At 34.4% G+C, this 13115-nt stretch overlaps 1 protein-coding gene, 1 non-coding gene and 1 pseudogene across 4 annotated transcripts in view; all 3 read right to left on the reverse strand.

The window, feature by feature from the left end:
* Window positions 1-13115, reverse strand: part of AP1G1 (adaptor related protein complex 1 subunit gamma 1) — a 63780-nt gene that overhangs the window by 14390 nt on the left and 36275 nt on the right. For all 3 annotated transcript variants that reach the window (XM_016164433.2, XM_016164431.2, XM_036231404.1), the window contains 10 exons: window positions 12866-12961; window positions 12144-12224; window positions 11849-11947; window positions 9978-10033; window positions 8694-8807; window positions 6106-6246; window positions 5350-5404; window positions 1738-1860; window positions 1450-1539; window positions 352-479 (listed from right to left, as the gene is read on the reverse strand). In XM_016164433.2, coding sequence (XP_016019919.1) covers window positions 352-479; window positions 1450-1539; window positions 1738-1860; window positions 5350-5404; window positions 6106-6246; window positions 8694-8807; window positions 9978-10033; window positions 11849-11947; window positions 12144-12224; window positions 12866-12961 — 983 coding nt within the window. The remainder of the gene's footprint in view (window positions 1-351; window positions 480-1449; window positions 1540-1737; window positions 1861-5349; window positions 5405-6105; window positions 6247-8693; window positions 8808-9977; window positions 10034-11848; window positions 11948-12143; window positions 12225-12865; window positions 12962-13115) is intronic.
* LOC118611774 lies at window positions 2528-2649 on the reverse strand (annotated as a pseudogene).
* LOC118611558 lies at window positions 8328-8413 on the reverse strand. The gene has a single exon (XR_004954516.1). It is a non-coding gene; the product is annotated as a small nucleolar RNA SNORD71 (small nucleolar RNA).

The raw sequence follows: 13115 nt of genomic DNA on the forward strand, positions 1-13115 counted from the left end.
CCAAAGCCCTCACTATTTCCTTCTTATTCAGACATCTCAAGATATTATAACCAGAACCATTATATGGGGAAATAACTTTAAAAAGAAAAAAAAAAACGGCATTAGAAATATGGTTTTTAAAAAGTAACTTTTTACATTCAAAATACTCAAAGGTAGAGTGGGGGGATGAGAGGGAGCAAAGTACAGATGAAATAAGGATTAACCACGAAATGATGGTTGTTATTGTGGAGTAAAAGGTATATGCATTTCATTTTACTATTCCCTCTGCTTTTGCCTTTGCTTGAAATTTTCCATAATAAAAATTTTAAATTACTAAACAACCTGTTCACCCTACTTTTTCTCCATACTCACTTTACAGTACAGGTGAATCGAGTAGAAAGCTTCATAATGGCAGTGAGGGCATAACCTCGTGTCACAGAAGTGGACATATTAGAGATTAGGACACTTTCTAAAATATCCAACACTTCGTCTTCTGTTACCTGGGAAGAAAAAACCCCCCAGCATATAATGAACTTTAACAGGAAATCTCTAAATCTGATATCAAGTCACAGGATGCCACCAGAAAGACAATCCTCCCATCATTACCAAGCTTCTAACACAATCTGTGCTTAGCCAGGATAACTGTCCAAGCTGATTTATTAACCAGAAGCAGGTAGGAGGGAGGCACAAAAAAGTGGAAAATATCACTGGCGGCTGAGAGGCACATTATAGCTTCAAGAGGCAGAAGCAGACGAAGAAAAGAAAGTTACACAGAGTTCAAGTACTGTTGCCACAAATTCTCCTAAAGCCAGTCCTTTCATAAGCAGATGAAAACATGGCTACATGCCTAGTTTCTTCTTGTTTAAATCAGCCAGAGGGTAAAAGAAACAATATAATTCAGATAGAAGGGGTAAGGAGTGGATCCTAAGCTGGTTTTAGTTTCGCAATGTCCCAATAAATTCCATCTAAAAAAAGGGCAGGTTTCCCAATATAATTATGGTATTACTTCTTTCAACCCTTTTCCCATTAAAAAAAAAAAGTGCAGCTTGCAGCTGGCGTTAATTTAACATCATGCATAGGAATGGTACATTTTCTAGGATTTGACATTTTCAGTGATCGAGAATTACTACATTTTGTAAATGGAAATACCACTACTAAAAATATAATGCTATTAAAAAAATGATGTCATTTATTTCCAAAGACTATCAATATACTAGAGTGATGTGAAAATAATAATAAGAGCAAGATATTTCATGACAAATTTTGGGGTTAAGGTTAGGACTGTAACCCACTAGTTATCTCAGGGTAAATGCTGCAGCCACAGGCGCCACCGGCGAGTATTCTCGGGGCAAACAGGAAATGGGTTAAAAGGTTTTCAGGGAATCAACCTCAAATTCTCAGTATACTCTGCACTCTTATAACCAAAAACATTATTTTTCCCTATCTTTAACTAAGAGTGACAAGGAGTACCTGAATAGGCTCTTCCTCTTCACATTGGCCAGATACGAGAAGATCTCCATATTCACCTATACACCATGCAGCTACTTGTACCAAAGGTTGCTGTCAAAAGAAAGTCACCATTTGTTGTTTGTCAAAGATCTCAATCCTTGGAAAGATTAATGCAAATCATAGGTCATCCAATCATAAAGGTTAAAACTGAGGCACAACTAGAGAGTTAGTAATAAGAACATACCAGAAAAATTAAAGTATAATTTTCCCCACACTAAAGTAGGAAAAAAAGGCAAATGAAGCACTTACTTGAGAATAATCACCAAGAATTGCTTTGTACAAGCGCTGAACAGTATAGGCATGCATCTCCACACTATTAGTTATTAACTGGATCAAGTTGGGGACTGCATCGTCACGAACATAGCTTCCTGCCTAAAAGGAAATGCAGACAGTTACTCCTAGAAACACACAGTAATGATAACAAATACTGGCTATTATTGTTGCTATTTAAAGACTATTACAAAACACCTTCAAAGATAAAATTGGTTTCAATTCTCAGCTTCATAAGCAGCTCAAACTTAAGTTTTACTTATTTAAATGAATATTCTAAGTTTTTTAATTTTATAAAAAAATAAAATAAAGTCTCTTTGTTTAAAATAAAAGAAACATAAAGCTTTAAAATTTCAAGAATGAACTTTGCTATACAAAACAGTTAAATATTTCAAAAATTTCAGAAGTACATTAACTAGGAACTTAATTACAACAAACTCTCCCTTCCTATAACTCCCTGACACCAATGTTAAAATCATATGAGCTAGCTGTAGCCATGTTATTCTGGAGGACGGTGAGAGGAGTGTACTCGAACAGCTCCAATGGGGTCTATTAAATAAGATAATAAGTAAATAGTAACTTTTAAAAAACTTGAATTTAAAATATCACATTGTCTATGACAGAGTTTATAAATACAGTCACAAGAATGGAAAATATTTTATACTGAATTATCCACACTATTTCTTTTTTTAGGTGAGGCAACCCTTGGTTGACCTCAAAGATTGCAAAGACCTTGCCAGCTTACAATCCCTTATTTTTTTATTTTTTATGCCTACAGCACCTGGTCTTCCTAGGTGGTCTACCAACCAAGTACTAACCAGGCCCGACCCTGCTTATTAGCTTCCAAGATCAGATGGGATCGGGCTTGTTCAGGGTAACATGGTCATAGACCACACTATTATTTTTTAACTCAGTCTCTTTAATGTCCTCTTGGTTAGTAAAATCGGAGATACTATTTGCAACCATGAAACAAAGTAAAGGTATTTAACCTATGAGAAAACTAAATCTTGGCTTTGTCAGAGCTATATGACAACCCAACTAGCTGCACAGGACTTAAAAACAGTGAAACCTGTGCCTAATACCAACCCACTCCCATGACTGGACAGAAAAGCAGACATGATTTACATGACTGAGACCAGGCTTAACCATGTGTACTTTGGAAGAAAAAAACAAAAAAGAAAAATGAAAAGCAAATGAAAAAGAAAAAGAAAAATAGAAAATTCCCAGGTGATTGAGCTACCTACCTACTCCTGTTAAAAAATACAAAGATAGTCTAAGGCCATACCACCCTGAACGCACCCGATCTCATCTGATCTCGGAAGCTAAGCAGGGCCAGGCCTGGTTAATACTTGGGTGGAAGAAATACAAAGACAGAGGAAGAAGTTTGGGGAATTGGTGAAAAAGAAAAGGTGGGAAGCTAAAAAGCAGGTTATATGTGGTGCAACTTAGATATTTACATTCTTATGGGAGAAAGCAGAATGTCTCAAATGAGAGAAAGCATCAACACGATCTAACTGACATTTACAGGCTACTTCATCCAACAGCCATAGAATACATATTCTTCTCAAACTCTCATGGAACAATCACCAAGATAGACTACATTCTGGGCCATAAAAGATATCTTAAAATTAAAAGAAAAGAAATCATACAAAATTAAACTAGAAGTCAGTAACACAAGGATAACTGAGAAATCTCAATAGTCGGAGATTAAACAATACACTACTGAACAACACGAGTCAAAGAAAACATCAGGAAACTATTGACCAGTGTTTCTCATGAACATGAGGTGTAAAAATCCTTTAAAAATATTAGCAAATCAAATAAAAGAATGTATGAAAAGAATTATACACCACGATCATGTGAGAATTATTCTAGGTATGGAAGGCTGGTTCAACAATCAAAAATCAGTTACTATAATCCAGTACATCAAAAGGCTAAAGAAAAATCAGATGATTGTAATAAAAGAACACAGATCAATAGAAAAAAGTTAAAAATAGGAGCATTTTAAAAGATTCTGAATTCAGGAGCTCTATTTCTTCCCTTCTTTTGAGCCTTATAAAAACTAAAAAAAAAAGAAAAAAGAAAAAAGAAAAAAAATGTGTCCTGTCTCACAGTTTTTGTGAGGTATGCTATTTCCCCACTACTAAATACATTTTTTAACTTTTAATCTTTTACAAAATTAAATTATAGGTAAACTAGAAAACCGGTATGTCACAGACAGAACGCCACAGCAATATATATATGTATATACACATTGCATAATTATAATGGCATCATTTCCACCTACAGGTGTTTCATAATTTACTGAAACCAAAGGCCATTTGGAGACTTGTTTCCAGTTTTCCCATTATATAAATGAAATTGGGATAAACACCTTTATATATTTTTTGGACACTTGTTCTTTTACTTTTCCAAGATAAAGTCCTAAAAATTGAATTAATGTATTAAAAAGGTAAAAATTAAGACTTTTGCTACATGTTACCATCCTGTACTAGAAAGATGGCACCATTTTACACCCACATAAAGAGTACTACCTGTTTCTCTATTTTCTACCTAATACCAGAAATTAGATTAAAAAATATAAGTGAAAAGGGATAACCCTCACTTACTATTTCTCTACTAGCAAGAGTATTTTTCAATGTTAACTAGCTAGTTCTTCTTTTGTGAATTTATTCAAATGCCAATTTTTCCATTAGAGTATCTGATTTTTCCTATTAATTGTAAATTATTTATAAATTAAAAATATTACTATGCTGTTACGTATTATAATGAGTTTCCCCTAGTTGTCACTTGTCTTTTAACTTAGCAGATTTCTTCCCCTTTGCTATACAAGTTTTAAATGTTAATATGGTCTAATTTGTGAACGTTTTCCATTATGGTATCTACTTTTGGTGACATAATTAGACATAGAAAGTTATTTTCTTTATACGCCACTACACTATCAATTTTACTCTTAAAATATTTAATCTCTATTAATTGAAAGATAAACAGAAAAGTTCCAAAATTCTGGAAGTGTACCAATGAAAGAATACCTTATAAAACTGTAAGTTTAAATCCAGAATAAATTTACTCATTCAAAACCTTCCAATGGCTTCCGATCTTATTAAAAATAAAGCCCAAACTTCTCTGAGGCCCTAGATAATCTTGCCCCTGCATCAATGCCACCATTCTCTGGCTTCACTTGCCTGCATGTTCTCTAAGCAGGCCAGGCTTGTTGCTAACTAAGGTCTTTGCAACACTTGCTGTTCCTTCAGATTAGCATACTCATTCCCCAAATCTTTGCATGGCTCGTCAGTCCACTGAGGTCTCTGCTCAAATGTGACCTCCGCTGAGTGACCTGCCCTGAATGCCCCACTTGAAATACTTGGCCCACTGCCCCATACTCCATCCTGCCTGGCCATCGTCATAGTCCCTCATGCTGCTTTCGTGTTTTGCACATCATTTTCCCCTGTCCAACAGTATAATACGTTATTTCCCCATGAATTTCCTATCTCCCCCACTAGAAATGCAAGTTTTGTGAAAACAAGAGTTCTGTCTGCAAAACCAGCACAACCAGCACTTAGTATATGTTGACTTTAAAAAGCTACTTACCGTTGTCAGGACACGCATAATTGTGTCTATATGCCACCGTTTGGAAGGTGCATACCTAAGAAAATAATGGCACCAGGTGAAAAAACTGGAACCTGTAAATTATACTGTGCTCAGTGACTTACAGAAATCCTGCCTAAAGTCTTTTTAAGTTCACTGGTTAAGTGATTATATTTAGAGACATTTTGCTTTCAAACCTAGCAGCAGTACAGATTTCAAAGGGTGATGAAATGGCACACAGTCAAACTCAGACATTTCACATGATACTGCACTAGGAGTTGCTGAAAAATGGGACTCTGTTTCTAGTTTCTCAGAAAACAAATCATAAACAAATCAGGAGAGGATAGAGAAGAAAAAAAGGAGGTTGTTCCCAAACCCAGGCAACACCAGACCTAGGGACTTGTTCCCTTAAATTCACAGTGGAAAGTGGAGAAATAATTATACTACCAAAATCTTGAGGTAGTTGTTCCTAAAAGTTTTACACAGAACCACAACTCAGATGCTGTAATTTTTCTATACTGTTCATTAAAAGGGTCATCATAGATGAAAGGTTAAAGAAAAGAAACAGGAGATTTTCTAAATGCGGAAATTTTTCGTTCTTAGCATACTTAAATGCTGGTTATAATGGCCTCAAAGCTAATTTCTGTTTGGAAACTTGAAATGTATTTTAAACATGTTTACAACAACCCCCCATGTTTTGAAGATGCTCTTAAAAGTTCCACGCATCTTTTATTGATAAAAGTAAAAATTAAATCTTACTTTTCTGCAGCAAGAAAGATTCCAGATGCACAGTCTGCTTTAAATTCCGGCTCACATGAATCCAGAAAATAAAGTAATTCCTTCATCATGCCACGGATATTATTCCCATTTACCAGGGCAAAACTCAATTCCATTGCACGCCTTGCAAGGGAAAAAATTAAGAAAAAAAAAATAGTTATGACATTTACAGTGGGAATGAAACAAAGACCCAGGTACATGCTGGGCCCCAAGCACTGGCAGATGTGTTAATGTCCTTACATGATCCTGTGATCCCAGCCTTCGCACGTGAGACAGCTAACATTACCAAAGTTAGTTTTTCTATTTTGAATCTTGAGTCAACACTTTTCTTCAAATATCCCTAAGAGAGATGCTACTAATGACCAAAAATGTAATTTGAGTTCAATAGTCTATTCAATAAAGCTGAAATTTAAAATACTGAAAAGGCTTAAAAACAAATACGACAAAATTATTACCCAGTGATAACATCTCTATGCATTATTCCTTAAAAATGGAATATATAAAGTCACCATACTCTTTTATTATACTTGCTTCTGTCCAAAGATGATGTAACACGATTTGTATGAAAGGTATGTGAAAAATCAGAATAAAAACAAACCTTGAAGGTGTTACACTATGTGCACTAAATCAGACAGAGAAAGACGAACACTGTAGGGTTATCACTTAAATGTGGAAATAAAAGAACTGAACATACAGAAGCAGAGACCAGAATGGTGGTTACCAGGGTCTCAGGAGTGTGGGAGAAAGGGAGATGTTGGTCAGAGGGTACAAACTTCCAGTTACAAGATGATTAAGTTCTGGGGATCTAATTTACAGCATAGTGATTACAGTTAATAATATTATATTACTGACTTAAAAGTTGATAAAGGAGTAGATCTTAAATATTCTCACCACACACAAAAAAAATAGTAATTACGTAACGATGGTGTTAACTAATGCTATGATGGTAATCACTTTGCAATATATAACTGTGTCAAATCAAAGCAATGTATACCTTAAACTTACATAATGTTATATGTCAATTTTATCTCAATTAAGCTGGAAAAAAAACTGAAAGGAAGAATGAGGGACGTGAAAAGAAAAAAAGGCATGTACTATGAGGGCAAATAAAAGTTTCTGTAACTGTCTATAAAATTTGGCAACTAAGGCAAAAAATGGAAATGTTTAACATACAAAGGTTATAAGATTACTTCCTATATGCATCCTTTCATATTTGGTCACTAACTTCAAACATGGTATCTAAATTGACTTTCAAAAAAAATAGAAAATACTTTCATCTTATCTAATTTAAAAGCAAGAAAATAATCAATCCTTACAGAAATACAATGATAGCTAATTCTTAAATAGTGCTTAAGTATCTTACCTATACTAATCCAGTTAATCCTGCATGACCCTATGAAGTGGGTACTCTTGTATCTGCACTTAAATATGGGACAACTGAGGCACCAAAAGGTTAAGTAACTAGACCACTTCTATTAAAGGCAGAGGCAAGATAGAAATAAGGTAGTCTGAGGCAAGATGGAAATAAGGCAGTCTGGCTCCAGAGTTTCAGCTCTTATTGATATAGAGTCTGTCAAAGAGACACACATTTTACTTTTGAAATGCAAAGCCCAGTAATAAGCTCTAGAGAACCACCACAAATAGGAGTCAGAAGACCTAACTTCTATCCCCAGGTCTGCCCTTATATAAGGGTTTAGGTAAGGTTTAGAGCAAGTCGTTTGGTTTCTTTTGTATTTCAGCAAATCTGTTAACTGAGGACAGAACTGCCTTGTCTCACTGGCTTGTTCTGAGAACCAACTGAGAAGGTGCTTGTAGATATTTTGCAAAGCACTGTGAAAGTTGTTACTGAGTCTAGGTCTTATCTTTAGGTTGCCCAGGCACTTTGTACCTATTCTCCGCAAACAAAAGGAATTCAATATCAATAAATGTGTGTAAAGTGAATGGTTTCAGATTGTTTCAAATCTAATTTGCTCTAGATTTGAACATACAACCAAAAGTTCACTGAGGCCAGCTATAGCTGGGTTTTACAAATATCTACAATTCCTCTAAAGAAGAACAGAGGAGCAGAGTTAGGTACTCCACCAAGGAAAACAAGGTATACCTTTTGAAAGTGCTATCTGCTGCCTAACAGTCATTCCTAGATGCAGTGTTCTAAGAAACAGCTGCCTCTAGGATCTTAGGGCATAAACAGTACTGTGAGAAAACGTGTGCTGTCAGCAATCTGAGTTTCAGCATAGTGATAAAACACTTAGCCGATGGATCACTCCATATTTTCATCCTCCAACACACAAAGCACAGTACCTCTGTCAAGTAAACTTGTGCCCATCTTATCTTCACCTGTTTTATTTATCGAAGAACCAAACAACTTCAGTGTGTGCTGAAGTATGCCTTATTGGCCCCCTTCACTGACTTAAACTTCTCCCTGCCAATCCTTTCTATGAAAAGATTTACTTTGCAGGGAATTCATATGTGCCAATGACAACTAAACACATAAATGTCAACATTCTCACTTTCGAAACTATTTCAGAGTTAGGTGGGGCAGAGGGAGAGAACTATCAATAATCTGTTACCGTTTTATTGAGACATCCAAATCTTTTAGACAGTCCACAATTGTGCTTCTGTGCCTCTGTACTGCATTATGATCTGTCTGCACAGTCTTCAACAAAGATGTCAGAGCTACATATCTGGATGAAACAAAGTTGCAGGACAGAATGAAAATGTAAAATTCAGTGTAGTTCTCTGCCTAAATAATGACAAAAAAATGTCTAAAGACTAAAGGAAACCATACATTTTTAAACATATGAAAGATAAGACAATGAGTACAATGTAACATTTTAAAAGTATAAGAGATGCTCTAATTTAAAGTGGCAACCAGAAGCAGCCTTGGATTTAGATTTGTGTTCATGGTCAAGTCCATTTAAACTTCTAAAAATGACTGACTCAATTCTTTCAAGTTCTTCCAAATAGCATAACAAAATAAGCACACAGTATGCCTTTTCAGGCCTTAATCCCAAATGTAAGAGGACATGATTTCAATTATATCGTTTGTATTTTCTTTTATTTGACACTAGTACCAAAATTGCCCCTCCAAAAATCTGAGTTTTTAAGATCCAAGTATGTAAAAATTCTTTTGGAAGGAGAAGGTAATGCGAGGTACCAAAATGATTATTTCCACATTTTTTTCAAGATTAACATTACAGGAAAAAAAAAACTTCTCCTAATTAGAGAAGAAGAAAAGGAAAGCAGGAAATACTACATACAGGAAAGTAACAAAATAATAGATAACACTGATAAATTCATCTGCTTTTAAAAATTAACTGGAATTCACAAAGACATTACAGGTTTATGACCTGAAATGTTATATTTTTCTTCTTAATTTAGAGCAGGGGTCAGCAAACTACAGAATACCTGCAAAAATCGAGTCCTCTGCTGTCTGGTTTTGTAAATTAATTTTTATCATAACATAGCCACATACATCATTTACATAGTCTACGGCTGTTTTCACACTAAAAGGCAGAGCTAAATAACTGCCAGAGACCCAAAAGCCCACAGAACCCTAAAATACTAACCATCTGGTTCTTTACAGAAAAAGTTTGTAAGCAAGTAATTTGCACTCCTGCTTTATAGTATAAACTTGCTTTACAAACAGGAGTGAAAATTAAACCATGAGACAAATCCTCAAAATTCTTCACAAAACGGTAGTTTTAAGACCAGACTAAAAATAGAAATCCTGAGTGTTCCAAGTTGAAGTTCTAGATATGTCACTCAAAATGTGTGTAATCTTGAGCAAAGTCACTCTTGAAAAAACTGAGTTTATAATAATAAAATGCAAGACATTTTTTCAGTTGACTTACCTAATATTCTTGTCATTGTTCAATAAGAAACGACCGAGGATATTTATGGCTAGAACCTAAAGAAAAATAGCATAGGTTAAAAATCTAGGAAAATTAAATATTTATATTCTTTAAGAATCACTTTCTGGCCTCTGATGGGTGCCAACTATTTAAAGGTGGTAGTTGGTATTTTCTAGACTAGAAAGACAAAAAGTTCTGAAGGTAAGTGATAATGTTGGTTGTACTACCATGTGAATGTACTGAAGTGCCACTGAACTACAGACTTCAAAGTGGTTAAAATGGTAAATTTTATGCTATGTATATTCTATTACAATTTTTTTTAAATGATGATGGCCTCTACACATGAACATGAACTAGCTCAAACATAATGCATGGCAATATACATATGTTACCAGAAAGGTGAGAAGAGGGAAAGAACTAACCCTCAGTTATTTTGCTACTGTAATGTTAAAGACAAAAAGAACTACGAAAAGAACTAACGTTATATTGTAGTTAGTAAATTTGTTTCTTGCAAGACTATAGGTTAGCTACTCTTATATTAATAAGTGATTGAAAGAATGAATAAATTCATGAGGGAGAAATCTTCCCTATAGAGGAATTCCAATTATTTAATGAGGACAGAATGCAGGAAATAGAAAAGTATCATTAAAACACCACCCTAACAACTGGTGCAGACACGATCCTTTAATAGATACTAAAATTAATGAGCAAAAGTCTGAAGAAAACAAGGTATCTGCAGTCTCAAAGTGTCTCCCCAAAATATTTTTAATTATGAAGGGAAAAATAACAACTTTACAGTGGAGACACACAGTAGATACTACCCTAACCAAACAATCAAGGTTAGTATCACAATTAATGAAGTGAGACAAAGAAATAGCATGTGCCTCCTGATAAGATACTGAGAACGGTACATCACTTCTGTGATAGTCTTGCCATAAAAGCATAACTTAAATCTAGTTATGAGAAAATATGAGTCACAGCCAAACTGAGAGAAATTCTAAAAAATGACTGATCAAAAGTCATGAAAGACAAGGAAATATGGAGAACTGTCACAGACTGGAGGAGACTAAGGAAACATAACAATTAAATACTAGGTGGAATCATAGATTGGCTCCTAGAACAGGAAACAGATATTATGAGAAAAATTGGTGAAATCTGAATACGGTGTATAATTTAGTTCATGGCATGGTACTGATATTAATTTCTTAGTTTTGACAATTACACTATAGTTATGCAAGATGTTAACATGAGGGCATTAGGGGAAGCTGAGTAAAGGGTATACAGAAAGTCAACTGTTTCTGCAACGTTTCTATAAATCTAAAATTATTTCAAATAAAGTATTTAAAAGTTGGAAAGAAATACACATGTACAAACATTTAAATATGGAAAAAACATCTCTGGAAAAAATATATCAGAAAATGGTAACTATTTTCCACTAGAAGAACTGAGAGTCTACATGTGTAAGCTATAGGCGAACATTTTCTTCCCTTTATACCTTCTGTACTATTTGAGATGTTTCACTTTATGTGTTTATTTCTTAAATATAAAAAATTAATTCAAATATGATATCTTGTTTGAAGTGATGAGAACTCAAATTATAGCTCTAATAAAAGCTTATTCTGAAATGTCTCCTTCACTCAACAATACTTATATATCTAATTATATCTAAGATCTTCCAAACTTTTATTATAATTAATATTAAGCCTTCAATGGGAGAAATACTTCAGATACCAAAATGCAGCACTGTACATTATGCATCATTCTTTCTTAAAGTTAATTTTCAAATGAAATTCATTTTCAGAGTACTAAAGTCCAAGTCAATTATTTTAAATGAAATGTTTAGGGAGAAGAAAAGACTTAAAAAGGCTTACCCGCAGTCCACTCTCTGACTTAATATCCATGATAGTCAAAACTGTTTCATAAAGAATAGCATTTCCTACATTTTTACTAGTCTCCGTATTAGTGGCAACCTGAAAAGACACAGAGGGCGGTACATAAGTGATAAACGATGCTTCCAAAAAATAGCCAGAGGTAGTAAGAGGCATTCTGTGATTGATTATGGCCACCAGTGAGGAACAAAATAAAACTGCTCCATATAACCAGAATCATTCTACTCCCTGCTATACTAAGGTGAATATTTAATACAGTGCAAGTTTGGTCACTCACCTGTGCTAATATATCATTCATAGCTTCACTTGAGTCATCATCATTTCGTCCTAAAATTCTTAATAACCGCAAAATTCGTACCTAATATGCAAAATATGAGAAATGTCAACAAATTATGTCTGGCATAAAGGAACTTTGCTGGTATGCAATTCAAATAACTTAAATGAAATCTCAGATCTCATTAGAAATGGTCAAATTTCAAACAGGAAAAAATTTTTAATTGCCTTCAGATAAATTATATATCTTTCTGTGTCTTAATGACGTTGTTAGACAACCCGCACTTTGCCACTCAAACCAAAAGGATACTGCTGCCTACAGAGCTATATTGCAGGTATGCCTCGGAGACATTGCGGGTTTGGGTCCAGACCACTGCAATAAAGTGAGTACCGCAATAAAGCAAGTCGTAATCTTTTTGCTGGTAAAAGGTTTTACCTTCAATTTATAAAAACAATGCAACATCTTTGGAACACAATAAAATGAGGTATGTCTGTATATTGATAAGTCTCTATGTAGTACAGAATTTTGACTATTAGAACCATAATTTCATTTTATTAATCTAATAAAATACAGAACTATGTCACTAGTCACTTATTAACCATTTATTAATGTAATCAGTTAACTACCAAATTTCTGCCCAACATTAACTTAGGTGGAAGGAAATGATCTATTCCAAAGGTATTAAACTCATATATGATATATCCAAAACTTTCTTTAAAGCTCACCTGCAAAAAGGGGTCACTGATACCAGAAACATCATGTTCTGGTGAATATCCGGACATGATGAGGTTCTTTAGAATACGAACTAATTGGGGCACAAGCTGTAGGAAGAAAAATGCATCAAAGAACAGTGAACATCAAAGAATTTCTCAAGAATAGACAGGTAATTTGGCTTAGGAAAAGGATACAAGGGTCTGAGTCCAAGCACTATTGATACAATATATTAGTATATTGTTAATATTCAAAGATGTAACA

This window comes from Rousettus aegyptiacus, unplaced genomic scaffold, assembly GCF_014176215.1.
Source record: "Rousettus aegyptiacus isolate mRouAeg1 unplaced genomic scaffold, mRouAeg1.p scaffold_m13_p_14, whole genome shotgun sequence".
NCBI classification, from domain to species: Eukaryota; Metazoa; Chordata; class Mammalia; order Chiroptera; family Pteropodidae; genus Rousettus; species Rousettus aegyptiacus.